The 18476-nt window shown below is 38.9% G+C and overlaps 1 protein-coding gene across 3 annotated transcripts in view; it reads left to right on the top strand.

The window, feature by feature from the left end:
* The window catches only part of slc2a8 (solute carrier family 2 member 8), a 34460-nt gene extending 16593 nt beyond the window's left edge, over positions 1-17867 (top strand). For 2 of the 3 annotated variants that reach the window (XM_035378743.1, XM_035378744.1), the window contains exons 4-11: positions 26-232; positions 644-743; positions 4224-4435; positions 6133-6282; positions 12582-12690; positions 14993-15166; positions 15592-15737; positions 16983-17867. In XM_035378743.1, coding sequence (XP_035234634.1) covers positions 26-232; positions 644-743; positions 4224-4435; positions 6133-6282; positions 12582-12690; positions 14993-15166; positions 15592-15737; positions 16983-17123 — 1239 coding nt within the window. In that variant the 3' untranslated portion in view covers positions 17124-17867. The remainder of the gene's footprint in view (positions 1-25; positions 233-643; positions 744-4223; positions 4436-6132; positions 6283-12581; positions 12691-14992; positions 15167-15591; positions 15738-16982) is intronic. The other variant, XM_035378745.1, reaches the window with a different exon arrangement.
* Positions 17868-18476: the final 609 nt, after the last annotated feature.

Here is an 18476-nt window from a genome sequence, read left to right on the forward strand (position 1 = left end):
ACCTCGCTATGTGTCTGTTTTTCAGTCTGTGGTGACATTAGGTGCGGCACTGGGGGGTGTGATTGGTGGCTGGATAGTGGAAAAAATTGGACGGAAACTAAGCTTGATGTTCTGCTCCTTGCCCTTCATCTTTGGTTTTGCCATCATCATCGCAGCTCAGAATGTCTGGATGCTGTATGTGGGACGGATCCTCACTGGAATTGCCAGTGGAGTAACATCGCTTGTGGTGCCTGTATGTACATTTTTCATTTAGTGAATAAAGGTATATTGCCAAGATGGGATCTAGGTAGAATTTAATTGAATCACATTGAAATGAAAATAATTTAAAGGTATGTTTGAGATAATACATTTTTTAATGTTCGTAATTTTTTATGCTGTGATTGTCATGGTGGCTTTCACTGAAGGTTACACTTTAGAATAATTATAAAATAAAGATAAATTTGGAGAAAAAAGATACGTTTAGAGTAATCTTTTTGTTTAAAAAAAAAATATATATATATATATATATATGTGATGCTTTGGTAAGCCTGTGCATACAGTAAGTGAGGCATAGTTTATGCAAATTATGTTTTGTAAGGGCCTGTCACCGTTTCCTGTTATCCTCTGTGTTTTTCTTTTCTGACCCTTTTCAATCTCGCTTCAGCTCTACATTTCTGAGATATCCCACGCCCGTGTCCGGGGAACAATTGGCACATGTGTGCAGCTCATGGTGGTGTCAGGTATAATGGGAGCATATGCCGCAGGTAGGAATTCTGAATGATATGAGTCAAATCAAACCAAATCTTATAAGATTTGGTAGTTTTGCGTGCTTGGGTCTCAAAGGGCCATCATATTATGTTCATACAATTCTTGGCCATTCAAATGAATAGAGCTGAACTTTGGTCATTGTGTTAACTCAACTGTAAGTACAGGTCATTGAGAAACAGATTTGTTGGTTAACTTAAATAATAAAAAGTGTATTAGTAGAATCTTGAAGCTTTCACAGTTTAAGCATTGTGACATGTATTTACTGTGTAGAAAGATGTATTAAATGCCTTATGAAATTCCATCATGCTGAAAATATTTCTTCAATCATATCTCCTACATAAGTTCACAGTTTGATGTACTACACATATAGGACACCAAGAGGCAATGGACTTGATTAGTGTTTTCAATGACCAAATTATCCTGTTTGCACTCGTTTGAATCTGATCTCAGTCATCATATTTATTGTGGAAGACTAATTAAATGTCCTCAAGGGATTCCCCTTCAATACTTTAGGAATGGTGGGCTGTGCCGCCTAACAGTAACAAACCTGCATAAAAAAAATAAAAAAAAATATATAAATATAGTAAATGGCAATGCCATTATTTGAAAACTGATTTACTGTTGTTCGTGTAAGCACTCCATTTTGTAATCCGTCTGACAATTATTAAGGATTCAGTACATTTGTCGGGTGTGTGTACTCTGCTTGGTTAGTAACCAACTCCAAGTATGAAATTTACAGTGTTTTGATTATCTCACTATGATTGGGTGCTTGCCGACATGCAGTCAAGTGAATTTGTCTATGTAGTTGTAGAGATTTATCTCAAAAGCAGATAACTAACCTAGCTAAATGATAAGGTCATCTTCAGCTAAGGAGCTTCCCACCACAAATGGGTAAGATAAAGATAAAGATGTAAATGCAAATAAGATCAGGGAGAATGGTATGAGTAGTTCTGTAATCAGTAAAGTCACTGATAATAGAGAAGCCACTGGGAACAATACATACAGAGTCAAGCTATCAAAACAACTTGGAGTCTGTGGCCCTGTTCACACCTGTACTTTGTATCCGGATGTATCCAGATTGTGTCCAGATTCATTCGAGACGGATGTCAGTTCACACCTGGAATTAGAATGCGTCTCCACATGTGTCTCGAGTGACCACAGACTGGGTCTATTCCTTGACGTGTTCCAGGCAAACCAAATCGCCCAAGATGTTTGACCTTTGACACACTCGTAATATGTCTCTATGCGCTTTTCAAAATTTTCAAACGTCGTGGACAAGGCCAGCTTATGTGATTTGAGAACCAATCAAAATTATACAGTTCTGTCCGCTTCTCTTTTGCTCCAGAAATGATGTCAGATAGGTCTATCAGCAAACATATGGCTTAGCTATGCCCAGAAGTCCTCAATAATAATAGTATTTTCCAAGAAATTACAAAAAATCGTTGACAACGTTTCTTTAGGTGCAGCGTCTTTTACTGCTAGTACCACAGAGTGAATGCGTAAGTGAATGCGATGATAAGAACATTTTCGGGTACGCTGACTTATAAAACGCTATTCCAAAAGCAAAATTAGACATGTTTTACATCGTTAGAATGCTAATACTCTCACTTATTGAATAAATGAATTGTCAATTAAGCCAGACTGTATTAAAAAGGGCGATAATGCCATAAACAACACGTGTGGTATTACGCACATCTATTTTGGAAGGTACCCAGGCATCACAAATGCCTGTATATTTCACAAACGGATTGTCCAAGACAATATATGACCGCTCAGTCTCTTTGCGTAAAACCAATGGTAAGGTTGTATATTTATTCGATATTTACTCCCAGATATTGACTGTAGAATGACATGGTATCATTTTTTAAAACTGTCTCGTTTATTTCGTTATTCAGTATGGCTTCTTCTTCTTGTTTCGCACTTTAATATGAGTATGTACTTCTGCTTAGGCAGAGGACGTCAGTTGACTAGGCGGTCCTTCAGTGTGGCCCAAGACGCATTAGTGTTCACACTGCTAAAAGAATGTGGCCATATGCGACTCAGACCACCTACGAATGTGGTCTGAGTGATCGGATCTCAATGCGTCCTCAATGCGTCTCACATTTTAATGCCAGGTGTGAACAGGGCCTGTGTGGAACCCAGGCTTGAGGACTCTGGCCACAAACCATGGCTTTATAAAACTTCATTAGATAATGAAATATCCCAATTACAGAGCAGCGGTAAAGCAATGGTATTTTATCCAGTTGTTCAACATAACATAAAGATTTAAGCTGATATTATATATATAAATGATATATATTTTCCTCTCTTCTCACATCCTTTCCCCTTATTTTCCAATATCTGATTTTCTTTGATGTTTCTGATATTTTGAAGCAGTGGTATTGATGAAGCCAATTGCCATTTATAATACCATTTGCAATTAACATAATATAATTCTAACCATTGTTGTTGGGATGCTCTGCCAGTTTTGTAGGCAACACAAGCAGTCAAATGTAGTATGGCAGGACAGAAAGGGACTTTAATTGAGGCGTCTACTGTGTATACTGAGTGAAATAACCGCCCCCCCCCCCCCCCCCCCCGTCCCCCCCCTCCCAGTCTGAAATTTTGCCAGCACTCCCCACCCAACTGAGACTTGGTCCTAGGTCACTGCACCACCTCAAAACCCCCCTACAAAGAAATCCTGGGAGAAAACACTGTCTTTTCCAAACTTTGGTGAATACGAAGTACGATAGGTCATACGATGACATTGAAATGTCAGTGACTTCTCATTGCAGTCTTCCTCATTAAACCTGATGACTGGATCTGATTTAAAGTAGTCCAATAGATGAACCTTTTTCTCTCAAACTATTTAGAATTCAGGGCCTCCATTTTCATTCATGTGGTTTGTTGGGTGAATGTATACAACCATAAACGGCCTCTGAACAATAGGCATGCAAGCCTGTCTGAGACAATGTAGTTTGACTTGCATGGGAGTGTAAGAATTCAGGGGCTTTTCTGTCCATTCAGTGCATTAACAAAGCATTATTCACTTTCAGATTGATTGTCCACATTACATATTCCTATTTGGCTTTGTGGCTGCTATTATCATTCATATTAGTCAATCCATTTTTCTGCCTTGCATGTTTTAAATAGATGTTAAAAGTACCTCGTAAAATATTTGTAATTTGTAAAGGATATGAGGAAAAAACTCAAGACATTACCACAGAGCATGACACTGACAGTCACTTCTTCACTGAGCCTTTTGTTACCATGCAAAGCCTCTTCACAAGAACAGTAATTACTGTAGTTAATCTTGTTAAGAAATGGTCCACACATTTAATTACATTTTCCTTGCTCTATAGAGCAGACTGTTGTGAGGCAGGCGGAAATGGCTTGGGCTGGAATGGGCTGGTTAGCTCAGGAATGTTATTGTTAATCTATGTGCACGCTGTCCTTATCTTGCTGTTTTTGTGCCCCTTTCTCTCTGTCTGATACAGGCCTGGCCCTGGACTGGCGCTGGTTGGCAGTGACCTGTTCTGTGCCGCCCACGCTCATGTTGGTGTTGATGTGCTTCATGCCAGAGACGCCGCGGTTCCTTCTGTCGCGGGGCAAGCGGCAGGAGGCCGAAGTGGCGCTGCGCTTCCTGCGAGGGCCTCATGCCGCTGTCGAATGGGAGTGTGACCAGATAGATGGGGCATCCCTGGAGAAGGTGAGACTATTTTCTATATCATTTCAGCAGTGTAGTTAAAAAAGCTGCTCCTGAACTCTGTGAGATTATTGCATGAGCCAGTGTGCTGTTTCTTCTGTCCTGCGGCAAGGCTGTTTTTTAAGCTTAGATTTTACATTTTATTATTAATTATGTTTTCCATTCTCAGTCCTACCTTCCACCTTTTAGTATACCATCATATGTCAAAGGCATCTGCTTCAAATTCACTAATTCCGAGATTCACGCACAACACAGTCCTAGGGACCCACTACGTCTGCTGGATTTGTACCATCTGTAATTGAAAATAGGGCTGGGCAGTATAACGCAACAACAATTATTAATTGCAGTAACAGTCATCACCATCATGTGGCATGTTTCCTCTCATCTCATTATATTTAATTATACTTGATGCGGTAGTAAACATCTAAATTTTAGAGTCTGTGTAAAATGCTTTCGGGGAAAAAAATGCCACCACTGTTATCTATTATTATCTATGCAAATTAGTATATTGCAAAAATAGAAGAAAAATATACTTTACACCTCGTTGGGAGTAGGTGTAAATTGTACGTTGTACTTTACGCTGCCTTCATGTGCTGTTGGTAATAGCGTATTTATGAGTTGTGTGTATATGTATGACCCAACAAAGTCATAATTACCAGTGGGAAATTGTTCTGTGATACCAGAGTTGCCGAGTTGTGATGGTTTGGTAGTCGAGTTGTCACAGCAAAATGGCCCAAAGCAGTTAAGCCATGTCAAGAGTAAGAATTATCTATATCGTTGTTTTGTATTAGTATTTAGTATTCTTTGTTAGTGTCTAGAATTAGTATTTTAGAATGTTAGTGTTTAGTTGTCTCACTTTTTGTGCCTACTTACACCTAGCTTTTGCAAGCTAACTTCCACTATGAAGCCAGTGGCTAAGGCCTGCTACTAACCAGCCAACTCATGTCAACAAAGCAATGTATAGGTGAGAATACTGTTTATACGTAATTCTCACGTTTCATTAAGCCGAAATGCATGAGACGTTATTGAAAAAAATGTGTGCTGTGCTGCTTGCTTTTGTAAATAAAATTCTAGCCCAAAAAAACTTGCTTCCATAGTGCGTCCATTTTTCTGTTTATTTCTGACCAACAGCACTTAAAGGAACTTCCAAACTTGGAAGTGGGTGGGAGAACATGAAGGCAGCATTAACTCTACGTCGGAACGAACTCAATTGGTTTAAATTAAGTTATTACTTAACTCAGAATTTACGTTCAAACCTGCCTACGTTTGAGCTTAAATTGTGCTGGTGCAACAAGCTGGAGGTTTTAAGGGGTTTTAACATGATTCTGTAACTTGACTCAGCTATAAAGAAGGATTTTCACCAGTTGAGGGCGCTTGGCTTGCATCTATGGCTAGCGTCACTATTTTTGTGTTTTAGAACATCATAATGTGCAGTTGCACATCAAAGTGTGTCCATTCTAATGAAATTATTTTCAATGAATTGCACTCATATTCAAGATTTGTCAGTTACGCCTTGGCGGGGGCATGCCCCATACCTATATTCTATATTCATTACCAAATGCCTTGTTAAATACTGAATTTTAAGATTCTGTCTTCATGTCATTGCAGAAACCATAGGACCCTATTTAATATATTAAATCAAACAAAAATATAGGGTCATGGAAGAAGAAAAAGCTGATGAAAGTACTCTTTGTTCCCAGGGACACACACTTAAGATGTCTGATCTTTGGGACCCTGGGGTGTACAGACCTTTGGCAGTGGGTGTCCTGATGATGCTCTACCAGCAATTCACAGGCATCAATGCTATCATGTTTTATGCTGAGACTATCTTCGAGGATGCCAATTTCAAGGTAGGATGTTCCGTAATGGAAGACAATAAAGTACAATTTTATAAAGTTTTCTAACGTGTAAATATTTTATTAAATAGAGGATCAATAATCATATTTTTTTATATATACATTGATAATTCAGAAATGCGAGTGCATCAGGAATGAGGGTTCAGAACACTGAAATGCCTGTACATTTTTAAATTCCATTTTGTAGCTGTAATCCATAGTTTAAGGTAAGAATCATTCATGAAAGGCTACCGTTAGCTGCATGTTATTAAAGCCAATAACTAGATTATCTGGAAAAAAGAAAAAGTTAAAATTAGACTTGAATGCTCTTTGTAAAATAAGACTGACAGATTGTTACGATGACCACTAGTGATGCATAGATATAATTACCGTGAATATTTTGTCATTGCTTAAAAATGTTGACACTTTTGGTTTGGAGTATTGGTGAAGGTAAGTTTTTGTGTGTGTGTGTGTGTGTGCGTGTGTGTGTGTCTGTGTGCGCGCGTGCACACGTGCCACTTTATTAAGTATGCCTGTTTGGTAATGCAAATAGCCTGCATTCTAATCCATAGCTGACTGTTAAGGAGTGAGTGCACCCTTGCTGTGGAATGGCATGGCCTGCTGCTTGGCCTTGGTTTTTTCCCCTCATTAGTAGATTAAAACGAGAGACGTATGCTGCATTAACAGCTAAATTTAATTAAATTTTTAGTTAATGCTTTCACAGCTTCACAACCTAGTCCCCCAGTAGAGCAAAACAGTTTCCTGCTATTAGGGAAACTTTGAACGGTTAGAGCTATCCACTAGCACTAACTTGCTTTTCTCTTGAGTAATGTTTTATTTTAGACAGTTCATCACAGCTGACTATTAGACACACATCCTTGTTTGAAGAAATACAGACAATCAGCTATGTAGTGTAGTACAATACGTAGTGTTGTACTTCCCATAATATAAGTATGATCAAAAACAAACCCACTGCACACTTTCCAAACTTTGGAGTAGTGGTTAGCACAGTCGCCCTTCAAATAGACGACTGCGGTTCGCATCATGCTTGCGACTGGAACCATAACTCGTCATTGTATTGTACGTGCATTTAATCCTACCTATTTTGGGTTTTCATCCAAATGCAAATAGCCAACAAATACAAATATTTCTTGGATTTGAACAGATAGTATCCTGTCACACCCCTAATGATTAGGCTATATCGCTACACCTTTGCTTTCTTCTTTCTTTGTTCTTTTCTAATTTATTCATAGAGATAAAACAACCATTTTATATATTATTTATTCCTTATCTAATTAAGGCAATGAATGGTTTGTTAAAAGTCTGGGAATGGAAATAAAATTTAAATGATGGACAATTTGTTTTTTTAATTTCTTTTTACAGGTTAGAGGCATTGCCATTGCAAAACAGTACGCTACAGACAATTAAAAGGGGCAGTAAAAAAAGCATGGGAATTTATATAAAACAAAAGTGTTTGCTGTGTCCTTAGATGTCCTCAAATGTAGAGAAAGTGACTGGGCTGCCTCAGAAGTTCATCAGTCCACTTAATGAACATCCTGCTCTCACGGTCACCAAAGCCTGGAATCTTCTCTGCCAAGGTGTTTAACAAGTATGCTTGAAGGTTCCTTGGCAGCTCCCACTTCTTGTGCGTGTCGCTCCAATTGGTGTCACAACACCAAGTGTGCTATTTCTTTGTGCCGACTGCAGCCTGGAAAAGGTTACAGCAGTAGCGATCTGAGTGTCCGCCTGAGAGCTGGCTGATCTTCCGCTGTCGCTCTGGTGTCAGCTCAGGGATGACCTGGATGCGGTCACTTCAGTCCACTGAACGGGCTGTGTGTCGGCGTAGTTGATGCTGTTGTTGTCGCGGGCAAGGTGTTGTGGGGCTGAGCTGTTGCCGGGGCTGGCAGGAACCATGCGGCTGCAAGCTCCTCGGCCCTGTCTCTCCCTGACCTACAGAACCTACAAAAAGGCGGAGTCATCTTATTAACTGTTCTGTTCCGTATTATCCTTACTGTTCTGTATTAGGCTATCCTTAAAAGCACTATCAAGCTTTCATTCCAGAAGGCTCCTGTTGGCAGAAGAAAATGCATAGGATCAATATGCAGACAAGCAAATTCATCATAAGTATGCGGGAAAGGGGTTTCTCATACTCAAGACATCACTAAATATCTAGCTGATACAGGAGTTACCGCATCTATGAGGACTAGCCAAAGGTGCTGCAAAAAGGAAAATGACATGAACTACCTGCATTTATTTAATGAGTCAATTTTTTTAGAATAATAAAACAAAACGGCGAGAAATTGAACAGTTATTTCTTATCCAGGGAGGTCTTTGAAGCTGTGAGAATGACGAGCTGTCAGTGAAAAATGTACATGCCTACCTGAAGACCAGACACAACATATTTATCAGACTGTCAGAAAAGCTTTGGGGACATTGACCTATAAAAAGACCCAACTAGGGTTGGGCCGATGTAAAAATTTTCAAACCGGTTTGATATTAAGCCAAATACCGGACCTGACCGGTAATACCGAATTTTACCACTAGGCGTCGCACGTGACTCAGCCGCTCCCGAGTGGAACATAATGAGAGCCCTTGAATCTGAGTGTAGCGGCTTTACCGTTGTCAAGCAAAACTCCGATTGGTAGTTCTATTTGGACCGTCATTACATTATTTAATAAAACTGCATGAAACCATAAGTCAATCAAATTAATCTCTCTAGCACTGTCTTGCTTTTTAAATGGTGTGGTCGCGTAGTGTAGACATAACGTCTTTCTAAGACCCTCTGAAACGGGTTTTGAATGCCAGCTAGCTTTATGATAGGTTCGCCGTCACTTGTCACCTAGCCAATATTAAAATTCTTGGTTTTAGGTCAGAATGGTCTCACGGCATGCTTGTTATCCCGGCTAGCTAACTATTGAATTGTATTCAAAACAGCGGTTACTATAAACGCAATCGTTCACAAACAAACGGATCAAAAAGCGTCCGTAGCCATGAGTTAAATGGGTAACGCCTATATTCTACTGTCCAAATAAGGGACGATTCGGATTTGTAAAGCTAGCAACAGTAACTAGAAATGTGATTCAACGTTGCCATCAATTGTGAAATTGGACATTGAAAACGGGAGGGGATGTAACAACAATTCAAATGCGAAAGTTGCTGTTTAAACTGCTTTAGGATCCTGGATTTTGTAGCACATGGATTTTAGAACTGTTAAAAGGCCAAGGTGTCCCTTTACTGAGAAATAATGCCCACCCTTGGACCAATCAGAATCGAGTATTCAGCCAAGCCTTTGTATAATGAAATTGGATCTCCTTGTTGCCAGCCTCGGCACTAAATTGCGCACGGCCTGTCAGTCTTTTTTTTTTTTGCACTCAGACTCTAGTGGCTCTGTTTATAAACAAACATAATATTATGTTAATCACGTTGTCATATTGATTATTACTAATGCAATACAAGTTTGATTTAGTTCCGTCGGCACAGGTTGCTGATGTAGGCTACTTTTTAATTTGCCAGTAGGCTACGTCTCATAATGACAAATGCCGGTTCAGTCGGTTCGCATAAAATCAAACCGGTTTAAGCTCATACACCGGACCGGACCGGCAAAACTGGAAACCGACCCAACCCTAGAACCAAGACCTTCTGACAACCTGTTTGACAACATTCTATTCACTGATCAATCAACTGTAGCCTTTCAACATTTTCCTTGACGCTATTACAAAAATCTGGAAACACAAGCGCAGTGAAGCCAGTGGTCAAGCATCCCCTCAAAGTTCACATTTGAGAGAAGTTCAGTTTCCTGCTGATCATGACAAAGTCATGTAAACCCATTGCCCCAGGGATTGGGGACCCCAGGTTCTTTGCCTTCTATGAACACATCATGAAAGGCAAAGTCTGACCATGCAGTATATCAGATAATGTTACGTGAGGCCTACACATCATTTCTTTCAGGGTCTGCTAGAACTTCGCCACATAGATGAAGATACTGAGTGCCCATAGTGTGTGTACTGTAGGCTAGCGTTAACCGTCTCAGTAGTTAATCAAAAAACACACTGCTACCAGACGTTGCATTGAGAAGGAAGGGATCAAATGGGCCAAAACTCCAGCAATGTGAGTACCTATGTTTAGCCTGGAATTAAGCCTACACCAACTGTATTCAAAATTTTCTATTTTCAATCTCTATGTCAGGCCTCCTGAAATGAACCCAACTGAGCTGGTTTGGCATGCGATGAAGGAGTATGTGCCCAGTATAGCCAAAAAAAAGCGACCTCATAGAGGCCATCAAGACATTCTGGCCTTACAAGCTGACCACAGAGCTCTGCAACAGATCCATTGACCATATGGACAGAATGTTGCGCCAAGTTGTGGAACTGCACGGTGGAACTGGAATGTAGGCCATCGTAATTTCATTGGAGCGAAGAGCACACATTATTCATCCCGCTCCTATATCACTTTGCCTACAATATTTGTGGTTATCATCAACACCCCTTTCCAGAAATATCTTGGTTTGAGTGAATTTATTGTCAATGGTAGCACAATAGGCTACAGTAGCCTACAAATCAAACATGAGGTTAGTTACTTATACTTTCTCGTACTAGGTCTTAGCATATAGGCCTAAAATATCATTACATTACATTACAGGGATATATCCAGAGCGACTTACACAACTTTTTTTTAAAAAAATTTACGTAGCATTTTGTGGTAGCAGGGTACTGGCCCTGGCATTAATATACTGGCATTAAATGAATTTTTAGAGGTTTGACATGCACATGTTTTGTAGTACATGATAATGTTTGATGAACTGAGAATAAGAAATATCCCTCCTCTAATATTATATCAGAGAATAATATCTCTCCTTCCCTCCTCCATCATTCAATTGCTGAATAGCAGGCCAGGGGAGAGACAAACATTCACACTTGAGTATAAACATCTCCTGACTATTGTCTGTCAGTGGGGGTGTGAAGAAAATGACACAAACTGCTAGTATTTATTTACTGAGTCAAACTCGCGAACTGAACTGGCATTAGCAATGCACCTGCTGCAATGACAATGAGAAATAAATCTTGCAATTGAAGTACCCTGGGTAGTTAAGGCTTTTGATTGCCTTTGGAGTCTGTTACTGGTGTTTATCAACATGAGGACCAAAGTTGTACCAATGAAAGTCAAGTCAGGCTGACAAATAAGAAAAAATTGTCAGAGACATACACCAGACTTTACTGTTTATAACATAGAAAGAGAGTCCTGGTGAACTAGGTAATTGCGAAGGGCCTGGTGGACCAAGGAAGACCTCTACAGTTGATAAATGAATAATTTTCAGCATGATGAGGGAAAAACCAACAAACTGCTGTCCAACAGATCAGTAGCACTCTTTAGAAGGCAGGCATGGATGTGTCAGCGAGTGACTACTGTCCATAGAAGACACAAAAGGCACTAGAGGCTAAAAACCACTAGTTTGATGCACGAACAGTATGGCCAGGTTACAGTTTGCTAAGAAGAATGTAAAAGAGCCTGCGTTCTAGAAAAGAGTCTTGTGGACAGATGAGACCAAGATTGACTTGTATCAGAGTGATAGCAAGAGCAAAATGTGGGTGTGTTGGTGGGGGTGTTGTGGTTTGACCATGTATGGCTGCCACAGGTTCTAGCTCATTTGTCTTCATTGATGATGTAACTACTGATAGGAACGGCAAAATGAATTCTGAAGTGTACAGAAGTATCTTATCTGCTCAAGCAAATGCCAAACTCTTTGGATGGCATTTCATCCTACAGCAAGGCAATAATCCCAAACATACTACTTTTTAAAGAATCTTCAAGGTATTTCTAAGGTGGATCAAGAACAAACAAATAGTCATCCAAAAATAGGCCACATCAAAAAATCACAAAGGACTGCATTGCATTGCAATCACTTATCCAGAGCAACTTACGAAGTGAAAAACATCAGTGTTAGTTTTAGAACTATTGAACAGATACATTTATTTGGGGACTCACAGCACTAACAGACTTTACTTGGGTGCTTCTTATTTTTTATTCAGTCCCTAATGAGTTGAGTCCTGGTGTGAAGACATGGACAATGGTGTGAACTACTATACTTCCAAAGTAGCATCCATGGGTGCGTAACACAACTCAGAACTAAGTGGCATAATGGGACCTATCAAACACCATATAACAGGGTTGTATCAGTTGGGTTATGTGAGATGGCTTGGCTCTGCTATGACCTGCTTGACTATGTGCGGGTGCATGTGATGAATTACATGGTCTTTAACAAGCTTTGTGGGTTTTAATTACTGACTTAGTTGATGGTGATTATTTTTGTTTTTCAGAGCAGCGATGTTGCCACAGTGATTGTTGCAGTAGTCCAGGTGGTCTTCACAGCTGTGGCAGCGATGGTGATGGATCGGGCTGGGAGGAAGTTTCTTCTGATCCTGTCAGGTGTGTTTCCCTGGGTTAACATTGAAGATGACTTTAGGCTTATCTATCAGTCAAGAATCGCAGGTGTGGCTTTGCCAATAGTTAATGAGCCTAGCCTGGTGCCAGTTATCCAAAAGGTGGTGCCATTGCACATGATTGATTAAATCATTTCTTGCAATATAGGAATTCCTCCTGCACAGTATAATAACTTTAAAGGTTTCTCCTCATGTGTCTCACAATTGATAGATATATTTTCCATGTTATATGAATGTGGATACAGTATAAGTAATAATCAGAATAATTCAGGAGCTGATACACATGACATTGAAACAAATGAGTAGTGTTTAATTTGCTGAAAAAGAGCATTAAGAGATAAACCATCTCTGCAGAATATTAGAAAAATAGTACTAAGCAGGTTTGCATGAAAATTTAGTTAGGGCGGGCATACATTATACGAGTTGTGGGATCTTGATTGTTTTTTTAAGATCGGGACCAAATCTTAAGAAAAACATTGCAACTCACAAGGTATGAGATACCATTCTGAACTGATCCAATTAGTCTACGGGCTCCTGATAGTTTTTTGACATGTTAAAATGTCGGCTTGAATTCGTCAGGTGTGAGAGATCATGCCTGCCGATTCTGTGTTTCAATTCCCATGGACCAATCAGGAGGTGGCTCAGTGTGTAATGTTTTTTGCCTGCTGTGCTTTGCCTACTGGAACATCAATCTTTTCTGGTCAGGAGCACGTATAGTCTATGCTATCATCCGATCAGTAGTCACTATCTGAACCTTGTTAAGTGTGAGACAGCATCCCAACACCCAACCCATGAGAAAATTGCATAATGTGCACCCACCCTTAGTGTTCTCTCCTTGGCAAAATCATGTTTTACATTTCTCTGTGCAGTGGGGAATAGAAGTGTGAATGTAATTCCAATGAATTGTGTCTCCTCTCGCCATGATGTTTCCTGGACATCTTCATAAGTTAGATGCTGTCTATGAATAACTGTCCAGAAATGAAAACCACATAAGGGAACTGGTTTCTCACAGATTTTACTATTTCACTTTCAGAGTCAAGGTAATTCTGAGATGGAGAAGTGGTGTGACAGTTAACTTAGTAACATGCCAGTCACCATCAAACCTGCCCTTGTTGTGAGCACACTGCTGATACTTTGAGAGATTGCAGCTCCTGACACATTTGATCTTTCACCATTTTATTCACAATTCACCAAAATGATCTTGAAAAAATCTGCAATGTGTGTATTCAAGAAACACATTTTCATGGCAATTATGTTTTCTACTGTCTGATAGAATATATTTTATAAGTGTACCAACTTTTAATTAGACAGGCCAATCAAATATTTAATTCACTAAAAAGAACTATAAATATTGTGAATAAAGTATTAATTAAACCTTAAATAATCATACTGGGGACAATAATTGCATAAATAAAATGCATTTTAACGTGTTGCTTTATATGTTGGCAGATGCTTTTATTAATGAATAGGAAAGCAGTTTAAGTTGAGCTGCATATAAAGCTGCTAAGGCCCCTCTTCATTGTGCGTTCACGTATAGTGTCTATTTTATAATATGGATAGAATCTGTCTTTGTTTTGAACTCACATTCCAGACAATATTAGTTAACCTATTTAACTCAGAACACATTATAAAGCCTACGTACGGTAGTTACAACATTTCATGAATAAGTACTCTTTCCTTTCTTGAAACTGCATGTCTGGTTGTCAGCTATTGACATGTTATTATTATGCTCTGCTATGTTCTAATGAGATCCCACTTTTTAACGTTTGAAAGTATTTGTAGCTGCAAATTATGAGCCTGTTAAAAATAATGCAGGTTAATGCAAGTAATTAAAATGAGCGAATTTTCAATTAACCTTGAAAGGTACAAGCATTTCTGAGTTCTGAAGGACTTCCATTTCTGAAGGGTTTGTATTTCTAGAAGTTCTACTCTACTATATTTCTTTGCTTTGGTTCTTTAGAAATAATATATAAAGAACAAAGCAACTGTGCAGTAGCAAAGTAGCATACAATCATTCTACTTATTTTTAACTTCTTAAAATGTTTAATCTCGTAATCTGCTCTGATTCAAGTAGTGCCATGTTTTTATTAGCAGTATCCTACATCAAACGGTAAAAACGAGTCGGTTTCAGACATCACCAAGTCATTGGTCAGAATGGTCAGTCAATGTGTGTCGTTGTCAATACACTACTCTTTTGTTTGCATTCAGTATATAGTTGGTTAGTGCATGTTATTGATGCAGGAAAAAACAAAAAACTTATGCCCCGTTCTCTTTCTTTTACTACACAGGGATTGCCATGTCAGTCAGCACAGGAGTGTTTGGTGTTTACTTCAAACTGACCAGCCCAATACCTAATAATTCCTCTGATCCAAAATTTCTGGTTTTGGCCCAAGACCTGGAGCTGCATGACCAACATGAGCTGGCATGGATCGCCCTTGCCAGCATGGGTCTCTTCATAGCAGGTGGGTAAGGGTGCCAGCACCGATCACTTGAAAGGAGCATAATGTGTACTCTTACCTCAGGAACTTAGTGTTCTAACCTCACAGCAACAGCTTTGCGAACAACTCTAAAGAGGATCTGTTGTACTTTAATGACATGGTCACAAGCCATAACACACCCCAGCAAGATAGAACAAAAAAAAATTACGATTTGTTTTACTTTTTACCTAATATTTTTTTAAAATCCTTGTACATTTACAAATGTTCTGCCAATGTCAGCTTCTGATTCTACTTACATACTACATTTTGTCCTTTGGCCATCATTTCCTATGAAGCTCTAAAATAAAATAAAAAAGTTATTTAAAAAACAAAAAAAAAAACAACATAGCATTTCTGAGGGCACATTCAATTTGCAATCCCAACCACACCATTCCAATCTATTTTCTCAGGTTTTGCCTTGGGCTGGGGCCCCACCCCATGGCTGGTGATGTCAGAGATCTTCCCCGTACAAGTACGGGGATTGGCCAGTGCTATCTGTGTTTTGATGAACTGGACAGCTGCTTTCATCGTCACCAAGACTTTCCAGGATCTTATGGTGAGGGGTTTGGGAACAGGCCATTGACTACTCTAGCTCTCATTCTACATTTCTTGTAAAACATTTGGCAGCATTACTTTGGAATACAGCTTATTTCATTTTGGTGAGGCAAGATAGCCTATATTGTTTATCGTTGAAAATGTGTTTTTTTTATGAGAGATGCTTTACTGTACACATGCTTACACACAGGCAAGAAACATTATTGAGGCTTTGTGCCTTTGTTTTACAACAAATAATTATTTTGCAATGCCTAAGTCTAAACAGAAGACTCAAAAATTTGGAGGCCTTGGAAGAAATTACTCATCTGAATGAATATTTCTGAGGACAGTGAAAACATCTTTGACTCCACAGCAGAGGACATGTCAGTAAATGACTGATTTCATATCAGTGAGCATCTAACTACATTCTTAAAACATATTTATTATTCAGTATGCTTATAAATAAGGAGTAGGCCTGATTTTGAGGTCATACCTGTCAACTGGATGTGTCCCTGCAGTCTTCAAACAAACTTGTGTCACCCACCTGCTGAAGAAATGCCCCCTTGACTTCTCTGCCATCCAGAATCACCATCCTGACTCTCTTCTCCCCTTTCTCTCCAAAACTCTTTAACATGCTGTTTTTTTTTGCCACTCTCAGAACAACCTTCTAAGACCCTCATTCATCTGGCTTCAGGGCTGACCACTCAAAACAATACAATTTCATAACATCATCTTAACATCGTGTTTCTACATTCAACTTTCTTTGGCTGGTTTTTCAGGAGAGCAGAGTTTAGTCTGCCCATAAAACTGTGCAATTGTGGGCCAGGGGGGAACCTCAGATTTTTTTGTGTACCAATCAAAAATTGGGTGTGCCTAGGACATCCAGGACACAGCGTGCTGCTGCCAGTGCTTGTGTCAGCTGTTAATTATACCTACTATCGCATGCATTTTTTTTTCTAGCGTAGCAGTGACTGGCTTGATTTTTTTCTTTTATACTTTTATGGAAAAATACTCCCCCGATTACTTGGGGGAAATGTGGCTAATGAATTTTACAGAATAGCTATGGTATTTGAAAGTAATTTCTTAATTTTTAGAAGCAAAGATGGTTGTCACTGTGTATATATTGAAATTTTCTGTGGTAAGTAAAACAGTCATGTTAGATAATCTGATATTTCAATACTTCTATGGAGGTAGGAGAAGCAGGGTTATACAGTACTGTTTAGGGCACTGATTCAGCATAATAATGATGGAAATTTTTGTCTTTCAGGACTTGCTGGGGAGTGCTGGGATCTTCTGGTTGTTTTCAGGTCTCTGTGCACTGAATGTTCTCTTCACCATCTTCTGTGTCCCAGAAACCAAGGGCAAAACTCTGGAGGAGATCCAAGCCCATTTCAAAGGAACTGACTAGGTGTCAGCCCATGTTGTTGTCTTTTATAAATAATTGTAATAACCAATACCATTTTAAACCTTTATCTGCATTTTTTTTTTCATTTTGAATTTTTAAATTCAAATGATCTGTAAAACTGGCACTTGTAATATTTTAGTCATATGAGAAGTGATACATTTGTAACCTGTGTAAAATATTTTTTTAAGCAACAATTGCAAAACAAAACATTGTTCTAGTTTTGTTTTATGATTATGTTTTGTAATAGAATTGTACAGTTTTTACATTTGTAACCACGGAGTTATCCATGACCAATTTGAGTAGCCGATTACATTTCCAAGCACACTAATAGTCCAGTGTTAACACAAATACAGAACATCGTATTAAGATAACCATAACTAGAATACGGAATATACTTCCCACCACTGAATACTCTACAGTTACCACCTTTTGAATAGAATCCAGAGAAGGACTTGACTAATCACAAGGTAACAGCAAATAGAACAGTGACTGATACTTACTTCCGAGGATCCTGTAGGTTAAGGTGACATTGCATATTCCTACTTCATTATCCTTGCCTCTTACCGGGAAATAAGTATGCCTGTATGTTCAATTTTGCATCAACTTTTTGGTCATTCACTAGCTTGCCATCATGGGAAACCCAAACTGCTTGAATTTTTGATGCAATTGTAAGATGCACTTTTGTCTCAATTATGAAGGGTATGAATATAATGTGATGTCTGGACCAAATAAAGTATTGTAACAGTGGTGTCTTGAAAAGTGTTTTTGGAGAAGATCCTTAACAATGATAAAGAGTACTGCTCACAGTAAGCCATTTTCCAAAAGTGCAAAAAGCATAAAATGATGCTAAAGTGACCATCTCTCCCAATCAAAATAATTATAGGGCTATTTCAGACATGTCTTTACATTGTTTAAAACACTACGATGACTGTGTATACAGGGATGTTTGTGGCTGTTATATTCCATGGTACCATGAAATGTCATGGTATTGCACAGCTTATAACTGTTAGTAAAATCTGTTTTTAACACCACTATTAAACCTAAGTACATTAAACATAAACAGTTCTCAAAAATGATTTGGTCCCAGTTCACAGAAAATCCACCAGATTGGAGCAGTATTTAAAGTTTTTTAAGGACAGTTGCTGGTTATATGGGGCAGATATGCCATCCTACAAGTTATGGCTTGGTGGAGTATGCCCCATACATATACAGCACAGAGTTTGACATTATTCAGGTTTTCCTCCAGTAATAACCACAATGACCACACTCTCAGTTAACATTAACGTGTGTACCTTCTGACCTCATGTAAACAGACAGTTTTTGCTAACTATTAATTTTTTAGATATAGTTTATTAA

The sequence above is a fragment of the Anguilla anguilla genome, chromosome 10, assembly GCF_013347855.1.
Source record: "Anguilla anguilla isolate fAngAng1 chromosome 10, fAngAng1.pri, whole genome shotgun sequence".
In the NCBI taxonomy this organism is placed as follows: Eukaryota; Metazoa; Chordata; class Actinopteri; order Anguilliformes; family Anguillidae; genus Anguilla; species Anguilla anguilla.